The following is a 20,177-nucleotide window of genomic DNA, read 5'->3' as shown; positions in this document are numbered from 1 at the left end:
CTATTGTGCAAGTGGGATCCAGCAATTGGGTAGCAAGGAGCGAGTGGTTCTAAAAGCAACCACAGAAACCAGCAGAAATCCTTGTTTCCCAATTGGGACAGGTCAACAGAGCTTCCTTCTACAAGCTCCACTGACTTGTCCCATTCTGAAAAAAGCATTAGCACTCGTTGCTTTTAGAACCGCTGCCTTCCCATTCCGCTAGCTAGCAGGCGGGCAGGTTTGGATATACTGCCCATTGTGTGTGTGTACATGTATAGTCACTATTATTAAGAACATAAGAAGAGCCCTGCTGGATCAGACCAAGGGTCCATCTAGTCCAGCACTTTGTTCACACAGTGGCCAACCAGCCATTGGCCAGGGATGAACAAGCAGGACATGGTGCAACAGCACCCTCCCACCCATGTTCCCCAGCAACTGGTGCACACAAGCTTATTGCCTCAAATACTGGAGATAGCATACAACCATCAGGGCTAGTAGCCATTGATAGCCTTTGCCTCCAGGAATGTATCCAACCCCCTTTAAAAGCCATCCAAATTGGTGGCCATGACTACATCTTGTGGTAGTGAGTTCCATAATTTAACGATGCACTGTGTGAAGAAGTACTTCCTTTTATTTGTCCTGGATTTCACACCAATCAGCTTATTATAAAGAAAATTATTCTTACAAATGTTTCGTAAGTCGTTACATCCTTGGGGATGATTAGTCAAAAAGAAGAGCAATTTAAGTGCTGTAAAACTGGTGGCATACTTACTTCTCGAAGTTCATTCTCTGTTGAAGATTTGCTTAGAACAATATCTTATTTAAGGAAATGAATTGTTAGATAATATTTTAACTGTAGTGCTTTATTTCCTATCAGATCCATCAGCCTCAGGAACCAGTAGAAGACCAGATGCAAATCCATTCCTTGCACCTCGATCAGCAGCAGTCCCCCTCATCACCCCAGCTAATCTTGCAAGTGGTGGATCGGGTCATCTGCTTATGAAACCCATTTCTGATGCCTTGCCCACTTTCACACCATTGCCAGTAGCACCTGATGCTAGTGCTGGTGCAGTACTAAAAGACTTGTTAAAGCAATAGACAATTCTGAGTCAATGATGAGCAGCACTTTAAGGGAAAAGAGAACACTGCATTTGTATAATATACCACAAAGAGGCCTTTTGTAAAAAGTTCTTCATGTACAATCGTTCTTAAGTTCTTTGAGTCCCTCCCCCCCCCCCCCAGCCAATTTTAAAAGTGCATTTCTGGACTAATCCATTATTTTAGGGATTTTGTAGCCACCACAGGAAAAATAGTTGTTATATTTAGTTTGCTAAGTTAACTTCAAATGGAAAAAGCCAATCTACTTGTAAAATAGCAAAAATTAAGGTTAGAGGTTTACCAACTTACCCAAGGCCTTCTGGCTATTCAGCATCCATTTAAACAGAACAGTGTCAGTTCAACCACAATGTGCAGTTTCTTTTTTTGGCAAAGATGTCTGAACTGCTACTTAAACTATAGATGGGATGTTATTTTAGGGTGTCTTTATATAAAAAAGATACAACTTCTCCAGAAAAGGCTGTGTAAGCACATTAGGAATCCGGTGCAATGGGGATAGGCAGTGGGCAGCCTGTGGGATGCATCTGGTCCATTGAAGTATCATTTAAGCGGTTCCAGCCCACGCCTTCTTGAGCCTAGAGTGATGGGGAAATAAACTCCCAGTCCTTGCAGCAAGTCAGATTGTGATCCTATTTTGGCAGTTCAATCTGGAACAATCCTCCTCCATTAAGTAGGGGAAAGGATTTCATATTATCCAAGGTAGTATTGATCTGAAATGTTTTTATGCTTTTAGGCATCCTCTCTGATTTGAATTGAGTTAGCATGGGTTGCACTGCAGCATGATATTGTGAAGGGGAAAAGAATTGAACAAGTATGAGGCTTCAAAGCACATGGCATTACGGGACCAAGTCTATTTTCTGGGTATTCTGGAGGCAACAGAATCATAAGGATGTTGACTCTGGATGACCAAGAAATAGTCTACATCAGTCGAAGCCCAAAGAACTTAAATAGATGCACTGGGAAGTGCTTAGTACACATGCATCTGTGTGCACACCTTTCTGTTACTGGCATAACTCGTGCCAGTGAAAGAGGAGTTCTGTGAGAGTTGTTAGTTGCACTATTTTATTTTGAGTGCAAGAATATCAATACCTCTCAAATTTTATTTCTGGATGACACCTCAATTGGAGTTCCTAGCTCCAGTAGCTACTTGGGACAATGAAAATTTCAAATCTACCAGCATTAAGTAATTCTCAAACCTTTTTCAATTTTCTGCATTTCCACATTTAGTGACTGACCACTAATAGGAAACCTAATATCTCATTTGTAAATTCATAGTGTAAATATGGTTGAAGTATGCAATAATGTAACGGTTCAAGATGTATATTTAAGAGATAATTGCTTATACACATGAATTTAGATGGAGATTTAAAATATGAATATATGTATAAAGCTTGAAATGAAGAATGATGTTTATTCCAAATATGTAAATAGATCTACATTAGAAAAATTAGAATTCTGTAAAACTTGCTGCACAGACTTGTACCATTTATATTGAGTGTGTTAATGTTGATGCAAGGACTGGAAGGAGTTCTTGCTGCCTTGGAAAAATAATTAGAGACACAGTATCTCTTTAAAGTATCCCTTTTTCTATAAAACTTGTTTTACATCATTATTAATAAAAGGTAATATTGGGTTGTATCCAATTAGCTTTTCCTGCTGACAGAACAGCATCCATCAGCGGAACAGGGAGGAGGCAATTCCCGCTGTCCCCTGCAGACCCCCACACCCTCAAAAATCTGTTCTGGAGGGATTGGCAATTTTCTGGAGCAAATTTTGGGAGGGTGTGGGAGCTGCAGCAGGAGAGGAGGGGAAGTCCCATTGCATGAGCAGAACTCTGTTCGCATGATGTTGGATTTTGCCTATAGTGGAAGTTCTATGTTAGAACTTGCAGCCTTTTCTCCTGTGTGTCTTAGTTACTTTTCTGCAGTCTGAACTCAATTAAGTTTGAGTATAGAGTAAATCATGAAATTGTAGTTATCTAGAAGCTGCCAAATTAATGACTGCAAAGAGCATTTTCTTTCTATTTATGTATTGATGAAACTAAATCCTTATAAATTAACACTTGGCAAGTTTTTAAGAATTTCTGTTCATAATGAATTGTTACATTTTGACTTTTCATACTCTTAACATTCTTCATTGAATCTTTTTGTCATTTAGAGGGGGACAGATTATAGGATAGAATAAAAGAAATAAGCTTAGGTTTTGGTTTGGAAATACAATATCCATATTCCGAGCATGGATTACTTAACAGTATTGAGGGAGGGGAAATCCTGATTTCAGGATGTTTAGCGGACACATTTTTAGATGTCATAGTATTGATGTGCAAGACCATAATCTTAAAACTTCAAAATGATTTTTTCACACATTTTAGGTCACTTGAAATACTTTCCTTGAAAAAATAAAACGACTATAATTTTTCCAATAGACTACAGAGAAAACTTAAAATATGAGGTGTTGCATTCATTTTTATATCAGATGTCTATCTAGTCCACCATTCTGTTCAAACAGAATATTGTGGAGGTAGCATAAAGCCATCATAACTAGTAGCCATTGATAGCCTTATCCTACAGGAATTTGTCTAATCCCCTTTTAAAACTGTTCACAATGACGACTATCACCATATCTGCTGGTAGTGAAATCCATAGTTTTAACTGTGAGAGGGATAAAAACATATCTACCCATTTTGTCCGCACCATGTCTGATTACATACATCTCTATCATGTCCTTCATTACTTGCTTTTTAAAAATAAAACTGTACACAGTATTCCTAGTCACACCATAGATTTGATTAAAGCCATGATGTTGGCAATTTTATTTTCAACCCATTCCTAATTGTCTCTTAAAATATGAGTGTTTTCATTAAGGTACCCACCACAACCCAACGGTTCCTTCACTGGTCGATCACTGCCAGCTCATACCCCATCAGAGTATATTTGAAGTTATTTTTACATCACTATGCATCACTTTGCACTTATACTGAATTGCAGTTGCTGTTTTAAAGTCTGTTCACCCAGTTCGGAGAGATCCTTTTGTAGTTCTTTCCTATGCCTTTTCACCCTCAGCCAAGCAGCAGTCTAATAAAATATTTCTGCTTCAATCCAGTGCTGGACATGCCTATTAACATGTTACTACCTGTGCCAGAATGTGGATGCGTAACTGAATGCACATCCAATTGAAGGTGAAACAACACAAATTGATAAATATGCAACCGTGGGCCTAAATTGGATGTGCATTTCAATGAACATGTAGACGTCTATCCACTCTAAAATATTTAGATGCACATCCTCAACCTGGCACAAGTAGTCACATGTAATTATAAGCAACTGGAATTGTTTCAGCAACTGCAGTTTTGCTTTCCTATTGTGTCCTTGGCATTGATAAGCTGTATGTTTAGCTAATGAATTGTTACTGATATAACTTATTTGTTCGCTTATTAAATCATGTTCTTGCTACTGTTGCAAATAAATACCCAATAATACCCTTAAGTGGCAACTGAGGTGGGGGGAATCCCTGTTTGTTTCATTGTGCTTATGGAGTGATCCCTACACTTAGTTGAAACATTAAAACATTAATTTAAAAATCACTATAAAAATAAAAACAAAGGAAAAGCCTTTAACAAAGGTCCAGACAGGCTGAGAAAGTTTTCTTCTCAGACCTCTGTCTACTTGCTTAAAGAAATAATTAAGCAATACAGGCCCACAGTAAAAGGTTACCCAGCAAGAAAAAGGAATGTATTGTGAACTGAACACCCTGTAATATTGCACAAATTGAAATATGGATTTCCTTGTGTGTTTTCAGCACCCCAAGAATGGCTGCCTCAGCCCTCTATCCTCATGGCTGTGGAAGAGTAGTCAGGCTGCTGCATGTTGCATTTATTTATTTTGGAATAACTTGTCCTACTCTGATTTTAAAACACAGAGGGTGTCGGTTGCTTCAACTAGATATGCTAGAAAACGCATACTTTCCCTATGGTATCTGTTTAAACTGAACCTCACTAGTTGCATCGTGAGCAAAGGCAGGCAATGGGTCTTAGTGTTCATGTGTGCATTTATATCTATATAGTAAGGCACAATGAATCTGCTTGCAACTCAAATTTTACATCTAAATCCCTGGGGGTGGGAGGTGAGGGAGTGATACATGAAGTATGGTAACTAGTACCTTACACTAGTACCTAATATATAAATTGAAAGGCATCCTCATAATGTCTTCAAAATGTGGGGCGGGGTGGGAGGAGAGAAAGTTGTTTACCAGAGACAGTAAACAATTAGAGTTGGAGCACATGAGATTGAGTCCTCCTGCAACAAGTGAGAAAACTGGATAACAAAACACTGTTTTGCATATACCCTAAGAACCCCCAACAATGCCATTTGTATCTAAAGTATAGACAAGTAAAGGTGTAAGAATTTGAGTATTTTACAAATATAGTACAAGACACTTAACTTATCATTAGTAGTATCTAATGGTGGTGCAGCACTAGCACTTATGGCATTGCCCTAGTATAAAGCAAATTTTGGCAGCAAATCACTGTTGCTCCCAAATGATAATGATCTTGCGCTAGTGTTGCTTTATGCTAGGGCAAAGTCATTAGCCCTAGCGCTGCATCTCTATTGAATACTACACCGTTGAATACTACTAGTTCAGCCAGTGTTGGAGTATTGGATTAAATTGAATTTGACTGGATATTGTATTCCTGAATTTTAACTTTGCCTATAGCCTTCAAGATGGGATGGGCTAGAAACGTAATAAAATAAAAGTCACTTTAATCGGACTATTGAAATCAATAGGTCTTGGTTTCCCATATAGGCAGGGGTTGCATAAGGACCTATTTTAATTCCAAACCATTTGCATTCATTTCTGAATACTGAATGATAAAGATACATGTACTTTGCCAATGTTATGAAGAACAAACATGAACAGCTTCTGGATTTTAAAAGAAAAGAATTATGAGTCTTGCACAGATAGTTTACAGTTGCAAAAAATGCAAAATCTTGAGTGAATTAATGCAGTGAAATTGGTAAAGATTTAAGTGTAACAAGTCTTATGTGTGTAAAGTTTCAGAATCTTCAATACATAGTACTGCTTTTGCTATGACAGGTAACTGGAACATGGTACGGCAAAGCACTTCTATTTCTGCAGGGCCAGGGGAGGGAAACAGCAAAATGTATAGGAAGAAGCGTCCCCATAGATTGCATTTGTTAGTGGATCTGTGGTAAGTTCAGTAAATGACCACTGCTAGCCAGTGGAATGTTGATGGCTAAATCAATTAAATTTTAAAGGATTTATATTGTGTGATTGTGTATAATTTCATCCTTGAGGAATTCTATACTTCTAGGTCAGGCTGAATTCAGGTTTACATGATCTTTTACTAGAATCTCTGTGGTCCACAGAATATTTTTTTTAATTTACAAAGCATGAGTGTATACTTAGATGCTCTGAACAGTTAAGGCTGCAATCCTATATCCAGTTACCTGATAATGAACCCCATTGCACTCAATAGAACTTATTTCTGAGTAGACATGTATAGATAATGCTGTATAACATAGGAAGCTGCCTTATACTGACTCATTCCATTGGTCCATCTAGCACGGTCAACAATGGCCCCGTTCAGAAGACACCCTAAACCATGGCTTTAACCATGGTGTTTAAGCCAGAAAGTCAGGCTGTGTTCAGAAGACACCTTAAACCATGAGTTTAACCACGGTGAATAAGGCTTTTTGACTTATTCACCGTGGTTAAAGCCATGGTTTAAGGTTTCTTCTGAACAAGGCCATTGACTGGCAGCAGCTCCAGGGTTTCAGGCAGGATTCTTTGCTTGCCCTCCCTGGAGATGCCAGAAATCAAACCTGGAACCCTGCCCTAAGTAATCTGTGCTAAGGGTTCCTGGGTACGTATGCCTGCTTACAAACATGAGAAGCAACTCACTGGATCAGGCCAAAGTCCTCCTAGTCCAGCATGCTTTGCCAGAGTCCTAGCACTAGGACAAAGATTGTCCAGTGGCCAACTGTTGGATAATAACTTACTTTATGCCTGCCCCTGGTATAGTTTGCCTATACAAAGGTAGCCTTTTCACATCCCCTACTGCTGCTATTTTACAATATAGCATTTTAAAAAACACAACCTAGTTAGTAAATGCTTGTCTTCAGAAATACACCTTAAGAAATTTCCAGAGGGGTACCGTGTTAGTCTATTGCAGCCCAAAACAACAAAGAGTATTGTGGCACCTTAATGTTTATCTGGCATAAACATTAGTGGACTATAGCCCTGTAGTCCACAAAAGCATATGCTAGAATAAATTTAGACTTTAAGTTGCCACAAGTCTCTTCATTATCTTTAGAAATGTTTAGTTTATTAAATTAATGTTTACCATTACACAACTATACTATTGTAATTGGGAAGTTGTTCAGTGACAGGATTTCCAAGGGAAGAGTAATGTCAATGGTAGCTTTCTCACACAACTCACCAGAATACAGTTCTTATATTGTAATGCACTTGTGGCAGAGAAGCCTTGCCAAAAACAGCATCAGGGAGAGGGCAGGAAGGGAGGGAGAGACCCAAAGAGGAACTGAGGGTGGGGAGAGAACCTGAAGTGGATTTGTGTCTGTATATAGAGGGGAAATTGTCTCCTTACATTCAGCCCTGATTTCAAAACAGATTTCTAGCACAATACAGCATTGGGCAGTGGCAAAGAATTTAAAAGTTGTTTTGACAGGCCCAGGGTTGTGGGGAAAAACTCCACAGTTCTTTTGTGGAAGTTACTAGGAAGGGAATTGGGGGTGGAGGTAGAAGCAACCCAAGATATTTTGCTGCCTGAGGTGAAGGACAAGGTGGTGCCCCTCCCCCCACCCCATTCCATATGCAGAAGCTGACTGGACTAGGACAGCAGTTGAAATAGAACTTATTTCTGAGTAGACATGTATAGATAATGCTGTATAACATAGGAAGCTGCCTTATACTGACTCATTCCATTGGTCCATCTAGCATGGTCGACAATGGCCCCGTTCAGAAGACACCTTAAACCATGGCTTTAACCATGGTGTTCAAGCCAGAAAGCCAGGCCATGTTCAGAAGACACCTTAAACCACGAGTTTAACCATGGTGAATTAAGGCAAAAAGCCACCTTGGCAAACAGCCACCACGCCCCACCAACAGCTGCCTAAAGCAGCTGCCTCATTCTGCCTAATGGTAGGTCCAGCTCTAGGCCGCCTGTCGAAGTGTGGGGGGAGACAGACTGCTGCTGCTGGGGAACAGGAGTGGATTGGTATATGCAGAAGAACTGGATTATCTGATTTCATGTTACACAGGGGAATCATTTCTGAGGAGAGTTGCTGCCATCCAGAGTTGACTTCCGGGATCAGAAAAGTGTTTCACCTAGTTCGACCTTACCTAATCTGGTGTCCTTTGGATGTTTTAGACTACAAGTCTCATCAGTGCCTAGTGGCATAGCCAAAAATCAAGGATGATGGGAGTTGTGGAGCAAAGCTTTTGGGGAGCAGCACATTGGGAAAGACTAGAAAATATTCTGTTTCTAACAAAACATAGCTATGCCTATATGAGAGCTCATAAGCTGTGCATGGTGGTGGTGGGTCTTGTATTATATCACCCCAGCATGTGGCATTCAGAGATATACTGCCCCTGAATATGGAGGTTCTGTTTATCTGTCATGGCTGACAACAACTAATAGAATTGTCCTTCCATATATCTTGAATCCTTTCAAAAGGCATCTAAGTGGTCATCACCATCTCTCTCTCTCTCTCTCTCTCTCTCTCTCTTTTTTTTGCTTTGGCCTGCGTTTGAAGAGATCCTTTCCACATCTTTTTCTCCCCTGCAATGATGAAAAGTGGGGGGTTTGTTCATTTTTTTAATTATGTTTTTTTTTCATGTTGTGGTTAGCATGTTGTTTTCTCTGACCTGATTTTGGGAAGCCATCAAAATAGATGTGATACAGCTCAGGGGAGCGTGAGCTGCACATTTGCAGGAACACACAGGAAGCTGCCTTATACTGGCCCAGTTCAGAAGACACCTTAAACCACGGCTTTAACCATTTATTTATTTATTACATTTTTATATTGCCCAATAGCCGAAGCTCTCTGGGCGGTTCACGGTGAATAACATTTTTTGCCTTATTCATTGTGGTTAAAACTGTGGTTTAAGGTGTCTTCTGAACAAGCCCACTGAGTCAGGCCCTTAATCCATCAGTATTGTTAACACTAACTGGCAGTAGCTCTCCAGGCTTTCAGGCAGGATAATTTCCTAGTCCTAACTGGAAATGCCAGGGATTGAACCTGGCACCTTCTTCAGGCAAAGGTTGACTTCCATCACTTAGCTATGGCTTTCCCCCTCAGCTGAATTCTGAGGGCTTATCATCTTGATGTAGGTCTAGGAAAGAATCCTGCCCGAAACCTGGAGAGTTACTGCCAGTCAGTGTTGACAATATTGAAATAATAATAATAATAATAATAATAATAATAATAATAATAATAATAATGGTCTGCAGGCTGACAGCCACATCACAATTTAATCCTCCTCCTCCTCCTCCTCCACCTCCTCCTAGGTTTGGAGGGACCACAATACATGGAGAGGGGGAGATTTAACTCTTTCCCTCCCAAGCCATAGAATCACAGAATAGCAGAGTTGGAAGGGGCCTACAAGGCCATCGAGTCCAACCCCCTGCTCAATAATCCTAACAAATCCTAACAAAAAATGCCCCGTTAGCCTTAGGGGAGTGGGGAACTCATATTGGTACCAATGGAAGCTTTTTCTCTAAAGCTAACTGAAAGACCTGGGGTGAGAGAGTGATTTGCAGTGGGGATGTGGCTGAGAAGGGAAGGGTTAAACTTCCCTTCCATGCATGTTTCCCCCTCCTCATTTCACACAAGATTAAATTTTATAAAATCTCACATGTCTGCTAGCCATGCAATTAACATGTTGTAGTTAAGCCCTAAGAATATTGGTAAATAAGAACAAGAAGCAGAATTTGTTATTCTTCACTATTTTTGTAAACTACTCCCTTTATGATTGATGGAATTCTTACATAGACTAAACTAATTTAGCCATATTAAAAGGGGAAACTAATTTCCTTAGAAAGAGCATGTGCACTTCATAGTGACAGAGCAGGGAACACAAAGCTTATAAAGATATACTTAAAACTATGTCTGATAACATCTGGTACTCCCTTTGCTTGATTCAGTTAATGATTCCAGGCCTCTCTAGCAAAAACAGCTGTAAAAGATGGATAGTTTCCTAGGAAAATGATCTCCTCTTTTGTGGATTTTTATTACGCATACAAAGAGCCCTGGGTTTTTTTAAAATATAAATCTCTCTCTATGAATATGGTAAGAAAATATCTATTTCTGTAATATAGTGCAGTATGAACAGATTTTATGGGAATAAAGTAATGAATCATGCTTTCAAGTGGAGACTGCTTTGCAAAGCATCAGAATCCATTTATTTATGTATAACGGATGGCAATTTCTCTCCCCACAACTCCCACCACCTTCAAAAAAGAAAGAGCCAGGTTACCTGATACAGAGTCATTGTAGGTCTGGTTAGCAGTATATTTATTGCTAAAAAATATTGTAAGTGACAAACTGATCTTCTCAGGAATCTTTGGAACAAATCTTGTTCCATTCTAGAGCTTATAGAGCCTGCTGTATATTTCTGCAAACCTGCTGTTCTTTTTACAGCTAGGTCTTGTAAGATTCAGAATGTCTGCTCATTCTTACAAGAGAAAATTTAATATATCAACTGTCTAGCATCCTAATCACCACATTCCATTTCTTTGGAGGTGTGTGTGTGTGTGTGTGTGTGTTTAAAGTATCTTCCATCTTCCAGATTGGTTTTTCTAACCTCTACATGCTCCTCCGTATCTGCTTTCTAAACTTGTACATTTAGCTGTGTTTGGGATGTAAGCCTTGGAGAGCTGATTCCAAATGTGGAATTTCACTCAACATAGGAAATGAATGAAAGCTCCTCCTATTAGATGGTGGAATACATAAAAAATAGAGTTCCATGTATCAGAAGAAGCACAACACCTACATTTATTCATCTATCTTCAGATTAATCAACTTCAGTCTGGAATGGAATTAGTGATCTAAGTACTGTCAGTAATGCAGACTGAAAAACAGTCCACTCTGATACCTTAGCACAAAAAAGACTTGTTTATCTATTAGCTGCACCTGCAATTCAACCTCTAGAGCAGTGTGCCACATAAAGCAAGTTAAAATGTGTATGTCCCAGAACATGGCTTGAAGGCAGCAACCTTGCAAAAGCTAACTAGGCCTGGGTCTTGTCATTGCCTGACTGGGAGACCTCCTGAGAATCCCCCATAGCCACTTTGAGTTCCATGATGTAAAAAAAGTAGAATCTACATAACAGGCAAAAAATATAGAGCAAATGGTCCCCAAGAGCTAAAGCCAATAAGCAAGCCTCAAGTAGGACTGCCATGTGTCCTACTTTACGGAGAGGAGCCCTCATTGGAGGGCTGGCAGAGGACCATCCTCTGAAGACATCCAAAAGTTGTCCAGTCCAACTCTGGTTTAAACTTCAAGAGCCATAAAAAGGAAGAGCCTTGAAGTCACCCATCAACAGGCATGCAGGTCACCTGGTCATAGTCTTCCTCAATATTTCCCAATACTGCACTAAAAAAACAGCATGAAGACAGGGAAAAGAGAGTGGTCCCAGGGCTGGGGAGGGGAGGAGACTGGGGAAGCTGCCTTACATAGCTTCCTATGCTCATCCCAATTTCCTTTCCTCCTGCTCCAACGCGCCGCTTCTAGGCGAATGAAATTACCCATCTAGCAAAAATGTAGGGCAGCGGTGTGCTCCATCCACCCTACATTAGGATACTCAACGTAAGAACTACCAAGATAAGGTTGAGCCCTTAAACATTTTAACTTGTTGGTTCTTGTGTCTGAATGCATTTTAAAAAGTCATGTATTATCCTTGTAGCGGCAATTGTCATGAAGTTAAACTCCTTATCTACTAGATGGCACAAGCCCTCTTCAGTATATCCTATTGGCAAGAAATGCTTCAGATGATGAGACATGAGCAGTATCATTCTTCGGGAAGGACCCTATTTGTACCTTGTATTTGACAACCTCCCACCCCCCCTTACCCCACAGTTTCTTGACAGGAGGCTTTCTTTCCATCCCATGCCAATGCTGCCTCTCCTGCGGCACGCTCCTCTGTAACATTTGTGGCAGGAAAGGCTTCCCTTCAAACTGCGAGTGTTTTTTTCTTTATCCTGGCAGGCTCCTTAGGAGTGTTGTGAGGAGTCTAGCCAGTTGGTGAGCTCTCTAATCTAAACCAGCTGTCTCTAGACTGAGGCCTCCTATTTGCATTGTTTAACATACTTAGAAAATGAAGTGTTCATTTTTAACATTCCTCCTCCAATTGGTTTAATGCTGAATTACAGAAGAGAACTAAGCAAAACCAGGTGCTTCTGCTGTATTCTCTCCAGTGTCTGAGGAGGAGCAGACCTCTCCTTCTCCCTTCCCTCTTCTCCCCTCCTTCCCTCCCTCCTTCCTTCCCCTTCTCTTTCTCTCTCTCTTTTCCTCTGTTTCTCCATGATCTGGCCTTTCATTCTCTGGAATATAAATGATGTCAGGACTGAAGTTCTAGCAGAAGCTTTAATGTACAGAACTATTTTTTAGCTATTCAGCTGTGCAAGCTCTATTTTTCTCCCCTCGGCTTTCTTCATCAGTTTTGGACATGACAGGACTAAAAAGGTAGGTGCTACATGCACTGCATTCTTATTTGAAGGGGTTGTTGTTTTTCCTGACTGTTTGCTAAATGCAAGTCTTAGCCAACTGTAGAAGTTATTCATCCCATCAGGCATGTTCAAGTTGTCTGTAAAGTAAGAGGATGGGGAGGGAGAGGAAACACCCAGTTCTTTAGTATTATGTATATAAACCTCTAGCAATATTCCTGCTTGCGCTGTATTCTGTCCTTTATGGCTCCAGCAACTTAAAGAATGTTCGTTTTTTCATTTGCGTTTGAATTTGCATTTTTCTGTGCAAGCTGAAAATCAGTTAACTGCTGTGGAAGTTTGTTCGTTGCTTAATTTGCACTATTGCAACTGTTGGCTAAGACAACCCCTCTAGCTGGAAATTGTATTGAAAGACCATGTACTTCATCTATTAATATCTCCCTTGAGAATAAGTGTCTTGATGAATTAGTTGCACATAGAACTCTTACAAAAGCAACTGTCTCTGTTGATTTGCAAACTGAGAAACATTGTTTTTTTAATAACAAAAAATGAAGTTATGACACTGATTATAGCAATTTGTTTGTTATTGTTATTGATGTTGTTGTTGCTATTTCACCTTCTCTGTAAATAGAGCTTTGTAGAGTAGCAAAAGTAAAACAAAAACAGGTCCCTGCCCCAAGGAACTTGCAATATAGGGAATTTACAATCTAGGTTTTGAAAGGGAGAAAGAACAGAGGGAGGAAGAGTGGAGGAATATGCACACATTAGTTACCTTCAGTTAGGCTTAGTTTCAGTAGAAGTGAGAGAAATAAGGAGCTAAACCAAAAGCTTAATCTTGCCTCCCTTCACTGCCTGGTGTTTTTTAATACTTTTGATTAGTGTCTCTGAAAATCCCCCCCAAACCTAGGGTGACCATATGAAAAGTTGGACAGGGCTCTTGTATCTTTAACAGTTGCATTGAAAAGGGAATTTCAGCAGGTGTCATTTGTATATATGGAGAACCTGGTGAGATTCCCTCTTCATCACAACAGTTAAAGCTGCAGGTGCCCTGCCCTCTTTTAAATCTGGTCACTCTAGTATAGCTCCTGCACCTTTAACTGTTGTGATGAAGTGGGAATTTCATCAGGTTCACCATATATACAAATGACACCTGCTGAATTTCCCTTTTCTATGCAACTGTTAAAAATACAGGAGCCCTGTTCTCCTTTTCATATGGTCACCCTACCCAAACCCCACCCAGTGTCAACCAACAGAGACAGTCAGCAGTGCTTTAAAAGTAGCACTTCGAATGCGGAGTAACAGAGCTTTTTCAGAGTTACTTCAGGAGGGTAGATTTATCCATGGCTAGTAGCTATAGCGGCTAAATAATAGAACTTGCATATGTGCTGACAGCTATGGTGGGGTGGGCAACAGCAGCAGGAAAGGGCTGTGGCCTTCTAGCTGTGTTTGTAGTCTTCCTGGATACATCTCCTGGCAATTGTAGGAATCAAGATCCCTAATCCTGCAAGGCATAGACTCTTGGCCTGATTCAGCAGGGTGGTTCTTTGTGTTCGCACATTATACTTTGGGTGTACGCCTAAGCTGTTAACCAACATGTGTTTGCAAACAGATGTCTCATATGGGTATGCTTGTTAGGGAGCTTGGATTGACTGCAACTCCCTGTCAAGTTTTACGCATACTCAGTGGCAAAACTGTGCTTACTGCTGTGCAAATGTATGCAACAGCTTCATTTTCCCTTCTGCTTGCTATAGGGAATGAATCTGCATTTGCTCATGCAGCAGTGTACACTTTTGCAGTTTTACTACTATCTCTCTGGAAAGCCTTTAGGAGATCCATAGACACAGTGCAGCATTACATGATGGGTGACATAGCACTTCAAAATGTATTGGTTCCAGTTCTAGGCAAATACCTCTAAAGAGTGAGTCTCTGGGAGAGGAAAAGCCTGCCAATGCTAGCAACATCTGCCTGCGTAGGATTACCAGCTGAGGGATTTGCTTAGTTTTGCTGTGCTTTTATTCCCGAGTCTTGTTCTGAAGGGTTTTAGAAGTTGCTGTCAGAACTGTGAATAGCACTGTCAATCTCCTGTATGATATGAGACATGTATTGTTGGCATCCACTTGAGTCTTGGAAATTGTAAACTCTGGGAGTAGCAATAGTAATACTTTCCTAAAACTGTTATATGCTGCTTAGAGATTTTATTTTAATAAGTGGTATATAATTACTAATCAATCCATAATTTTAAAAAGAAGACCTCAGTCTCCAGCAAATGTACCCATTTAATAAGAATAATAGTTATATTCATTAATTCTGGTGTAATCCAACCTGGTGCTTTCCAGATGTGTTAGACTACAACTTCCATTCTGGCTAAGGATGATGGGAATTGTGGGCCAGTATATCTGGAGGATGCAAGCTTCAGAAGGACTGGTCTAGCATTTAACACAGGTCAGAGATTAACCCAGTAATTCCCAAGCTGTGTGCTGTAAGGGAAAGTTAGTGTACTATAAAAAATATCTTAAGAAATTAATCTTTTCAATTCCTTAGGAAAGAAATTGAAAATAAAACTGTCAATAGTATATTCCCCTTCTACAAATCTATAATGTAACCAGACTTGGAATACTGTTTACAGTTCTGATCACTACATCTAAAAATGGTTCTTATAGAGTAGGGGCTGGAGCAACTCCCCAATGAGGAAAGGTTATAACCTCTGGGATTGTTTAGCTTAGAAAAAAAGCCTAGTAGAGGGAAACATGATAGAGTAGCACAAAATTATGCATGGTGTCGAGAAAGTGGATAGGGAGACATTTTTCTTCCTTTCTCATAGTACTAGAACCTGAGGTCATCCTGTGAAGCTGATTGGTGGGAGATTCAGGACAGATAAGGAAGGACTTCTTCACTTCCAGAAGATGTAGTGATGACCACAACCTTGGATGGCTTTAAAAGGGGATTAGACAAGTTCATGGAGGATAAGGCTATTGATGGTTACTAGTCCTGATGGCTTTATGCTACCTCCAGTATCAGAGACAGTATGCGTATGTATACCAGTTACTGGGGAACATGGGTGGGAGGGTGGTGTTGAACTCATGTCCTGCTTATGGATTTTCGGTAGGCAGCTGGTTGGCCACTTTGTGAATAGAATGCTGGACTAGATGGTCCCTTGGTCTGATCCAGCATGGCTCTTCTTATGTAAAACCAAAGGAAGCCATGTTGGCCATGAGAAAAATACCAAAATCCATATAGTTATGGTGACCATATGGAAAGGTGGACACGGTTCCTGTATCTTTAACAGTTGAATAGAAAAGGGAATTTCAGCAGGTGTCATTTGTATGCATACAGCATCTGGTGAAATTCCCCCTTCAGGGCTCCTGTAGCTTTCACTGTCGTGATGAAGCAAGAATTTCACCAGGTGCTGCATGCATACAAATGACACCTGCTGAAATTCCGTTTTCTATACATCTGTTGAAGATACAAGAGCCCTGTCCTCCTTTCCATATGGTCACCCTACATATAGTGCAATGCCTTTCTTAGGCCAACCCAAAGATCACATAAAATGAGGAAGGGAGCAAAACTGATCTCCTTCAGGATCTCTTCTCGATCCTCCGAGAGTGCAGGACACGGAATAACGGGCTCAAGTTAAACGAAGCCAGATTCCAGCTGGACATCAGGAAAAACTTCCTGACTGTTACAGCAGTGCGACAATGGAATCAGTTACCTAGGGAGGTTGTGGGCTCTCCCACACTAGAGGCCTTCAAGAGGCAGCTGGACAACCATCTGTCAGGGATGCTTTAGGGTGGATTCCTGCATTGAGCAGGGGGTTGGACTCGATAGCCTTGTAGGCCCCTTCCAACTCTGCTGTTCTATGATTCTATGAGCTCCATAAATATGGGTCCATTACTGAAAACCCTTGTCTCTTGGGCCCGCTGATCTAACTGATTAACTTCTGTGGATATTCTTAAGACCCAGGCAGTTTCATATAGGTGAAGGCACCCTTCAATTAAATTGATACCAAAACATTGAGGGCTTTAAAGGTCAATGCTAACACTTTAAATTGAGCCTTGAAGTGAACTAGTAATAACTGTGATCAGATGACACGATAACCCACTATGGGTTAAATAATCCATGGTGGGTTATTTAACCCACCTTGGCTTATTGTGTCATGTGGCAGGCTGTTGTTTTTTATCCCATGATGGATTGTTTTGCCGAAATAACCCACACAAATAACCAATGATGTTATTTAAACCACCATTGTTTATTATTTTGTGTGGAGGGCACCATTGGTTATTTTTGACAGCTACAGAGTCGCTAGGCAAGAGCGGTCAAAGTGGCTGCTGCTGCTCTATTCAGGCCGGCAGAACTCTATTTTCGACAGCAAGGGATGATGGGATACAAGCGAGAGAACTGAGAGGAGGAGGAGGGCGGGAGGGCGGGCAGGGGATGAGTTAGTCAACGCACCATGGATTAATAATTCACTCACAGTTGCTTATAACCAACACATGTTTGATTATTTCTTTAATCGTGTGGGGAGTACCCTCAAAATAACCAACTGTGAATTGACTATTAACCCACCATTGACTATTGTGACATCCAAACATGGCCAGTGTTATTTAATCACAGAGGAACAATAGTATTACCTGCCCTGTGAAGAGATACATGCAGGGCAGTGACTTGTACAGAAACAAAGAGGGAGGGGGCTTCTCTAATTATTCTTACATACCCCAAAGTAAACTTTTGTAAGAGTGAAATATTCCTTCAGTTTCAGTTCGTGGGGGTCGCGGGGGAAGCCCCTCTGGGCCACATTATGCACAGCCACGTGTATCTTTTCTTTGACTTTTTTTTTAAAACACTGTGAATTTCATTGGTTGAACGGTTGGATGAGGAAGAAGAGCTGTTTCCCCCCCTTTTTTCCAGCCATTCCCCCCTGCTCAAATACCTGTACACATGCACAGTTACTTTTCATTTCATTATGGGGTGGGAAAAGAAATGGATAATCATGTATTTTCCTTTGCAGAATGAAATGCAACTGCAGGAGGTCAATTTTGAGAAGAAAAATAGCTAGAATCCACCTCTGCTCTGCTGCCATTCTTCTACTGAAACTCACAACTTCCAGCTGCTTTCAGGATTGTTGTTGTTTCAAGTTTCAGAGCAAAGTTGTATGCACCTGCATGTCATGCATAGTTTGGTCCTTGGCTCTCAGATGATTTGGAAATACTCAATTAACTTTTGGATATTCAGGACCTGATTTTAATCTCTGTTACCATGCCATTAAACCTTGAATTATCTCAGGTGATGGCTGAGATAATTCAAGATTATAATTCCAGTTCTCAGATTATGATAGTTGACCTTAACTAATCTTTCTTCTGGTGTACGTCTGAATGCAGTGGGGCTAACTTTTGTAAACCTCCCAGAAAGCTTTGGCTATGGGGCGGTATATAAATGTAATAAAATAATAATAATAATATAATATCATCAGAAAATGGCTGGTTTACTCTCACCTCAGGTCCACTTAATGACCATGCATATGATAAGGTTTTGTTCCTATTGCAGGATATTGACCATTTTCATGGTGGTTGGCTGCCTTATAAGTCGTGGGAAGATGCAGGTGAGATATATGTGTGTGTGTGTGCGCGCGCATGCAGAAATATGTCAACTTTGTATACCAAGGGATGTCATTACAGTGGACTAGCAAAGAGGTGGACCAGGAAGCAATACAATTATAGATTCATGTGACACTAATGGCTTAGATCCAGACAGAACTGGAGCCTAAAATGAGCTGACGACTCATTCTCTATCAACATGGCAAAAAAGTAATGAAGGTATATGGCCCTGGCAAAACCAAAACGAACACGTTGCATTAAAAATGTAGAGGTTCTGGTAAAGTGCCCTGGCAAAATCATGCCACATGAATAGTATTAACCGAGTGCTGCTATCTATAACTTGACTCTACCAGCTTTGACATCTTCCCCTCACCTCCATAGTTCAGTGGTAGAGCACATGTTTTTTGTGTACAAGTGCTTAGGTTCAGTCCATGGTGGCATCTCCAAGTAAAAGTATCAGATTGTGGGTGATGGAAAAATTCTTTGTTTGCTTGAGACCCTGAAGAGCTACAGCCAACCAGAGACAATACTGGTGGACAAATATTCTGAGCTGATATAAGGCAGTCTCCTAAGGTCACACATTCAGCTACACAAATCTTACTCAGGATCATGATAAATTCAAGTCAACCTTAGAACATCTTCATGTTGCTGAGTCAAAATCATGATGTACTAAAGCTGGGATGAGGAATCTTTTTAAAGTCAAGGGCTGCATTCCTCTTGGGAATGGCCCCGCCCACCAGGGACTGCTGGTGGGCGGGGCCAAAGCCCAAAGTAAATGGGAACATCTCTTTTCTTTCATTTTGTAGCACCTATTCTCTCTCTCTCTCTCTCTCTCTCTCTCTCTCTCATATTCATTCTGTCTTTTTCAAACCCAGTCATTTTTCATCCACCCATCCATCCATCCACACGCCCATCCACACACCCATCCATGGCTCTGATTAACAACACCTGTTAGGTGTTGACCCTAAGGGCAATAACTTGGCAGACAGTGTGGTTAAGGCAGGGCCGTGTAAACCCCTGCCAGATGACTGCAAATGTATTACCTATAGAAGCATCTCCAGAACAGAATTACACAACACAAGGGCTGTAACAAAAGATTACATTAACAAAAAGACTGCCTTGGCATATTTATAAAATGTTTTAATTGCTTTTCTATCTAAAAAGATTTCCAAGATTAATAATAGCTAACCACTCCCCAGAAAGCAGAAGCAAATGCTGTATTAATTTCGCCTTAAAATATCTGGGGACACGTACAGGTTTCCGTTCTAAGCCTGAAGTGAAGTGCAAATGTATGTTAATAAAAAGTATCCTTGGGACTGCTGTTTTAAGTGGATGACTAATTTAAGGAATCGTTCATGTACAAGCTAACATGGCCTTTTCACTGAAGGATGGAGACACATACATTTATAGAGCAGTGAGGCTATGCTGGAACCAGCCTCACTTTATTCAGCCCAGCCCACAACTATCCCTCTTAAATGGCTTGCAGGTTTTAAGCACACACTGATGCTGATTGTCTGGCCTCTGTCAAGAATCCTCACCTCCCGTTGCCAGAGCAATTTTGCACTTAAAAAACCCATCCCTTTTAAAATAAATAAATTGTAAAACAGCTAATGAATGTCTAAATACAAGAATATTCTTGCAGTGTTTTTAAACATAGGAAGGCAAACAGACACCTAAAACATACAGGGAGAGAGACAAGTGATAGCTGAGCCAGCATTCAATGGTGTGCATGTCTGTCACTTCAGTTGTGAAGCCAAGGGGAAATTAGGCTTACAGGCTGCCGA

The 20,177-nt window shown here is 40.6% G+C and overlaps 2 protein-coding genes across 2 annotated transcripts in view; both read left to right on the top strand.

The window, feature by feature from the left end:
• Positions 1-6,375, top strand: part of TRIP11 (thyroid hormone receptor interactor 11) — a 61,501-nt gene extending 55,126 nt beyond the window's left edge. The window contains exon 20 of the mRNA XM_063117970.1: positions 857-6,375. Coding sequence (XP_062974040.1) covers positions 857-1,077 — 221 coding nt within the window. The 3' untranslated portion in view covers positions 1,078-6,375. The remainder of the gene's footprint in view (positions 1-856) is intronic.
• Positions 6,376-12,509: 6,134 nt separating this feature from the next.
• FBLN5 (fibulin 5) overlaps positions 12,510-20,177 on the top strand; it is a 62,414-nt gene continuing 54,746 nt past the window's right edge. The window contains exons 1-2 of the mRNA XM_063147635.1: positions 12,510-12,821; positions 18,344-18,398. Coding sequence (XP_063003705.1) covers positions 12,805-12,821; positions 18,344-18,398 — 72 coding nt within the window. The 5' untranslated portion in view covers positions 12,510-12,804. The remainder of the gene's footprint in view (positions 12,822-18,343; positions 18,399-20,177) is intronic.

Source organism: Elgaria multicarinata, chromosome 2, assembly GCF_023053635.1.
Source record: "Elgaria multicarinata webbii isolate HBS135686 ecotype San Diego chromosome 2, rElgMul1.1.pri, whole genome shotgun sequence".
Taxonomy (NCBI): domain Eukaryota; kingdom Metazoa; phylum Chordata; class Lepidosauria; order Squamata; family Anguidae; genus Elgaria; species Elgaria multicarinata.
The sequence above is the reverse complement of the archived record's forward strand: the minus strand, read 5'-3'. Positions and strand labels throughout refer to the sequence as shown.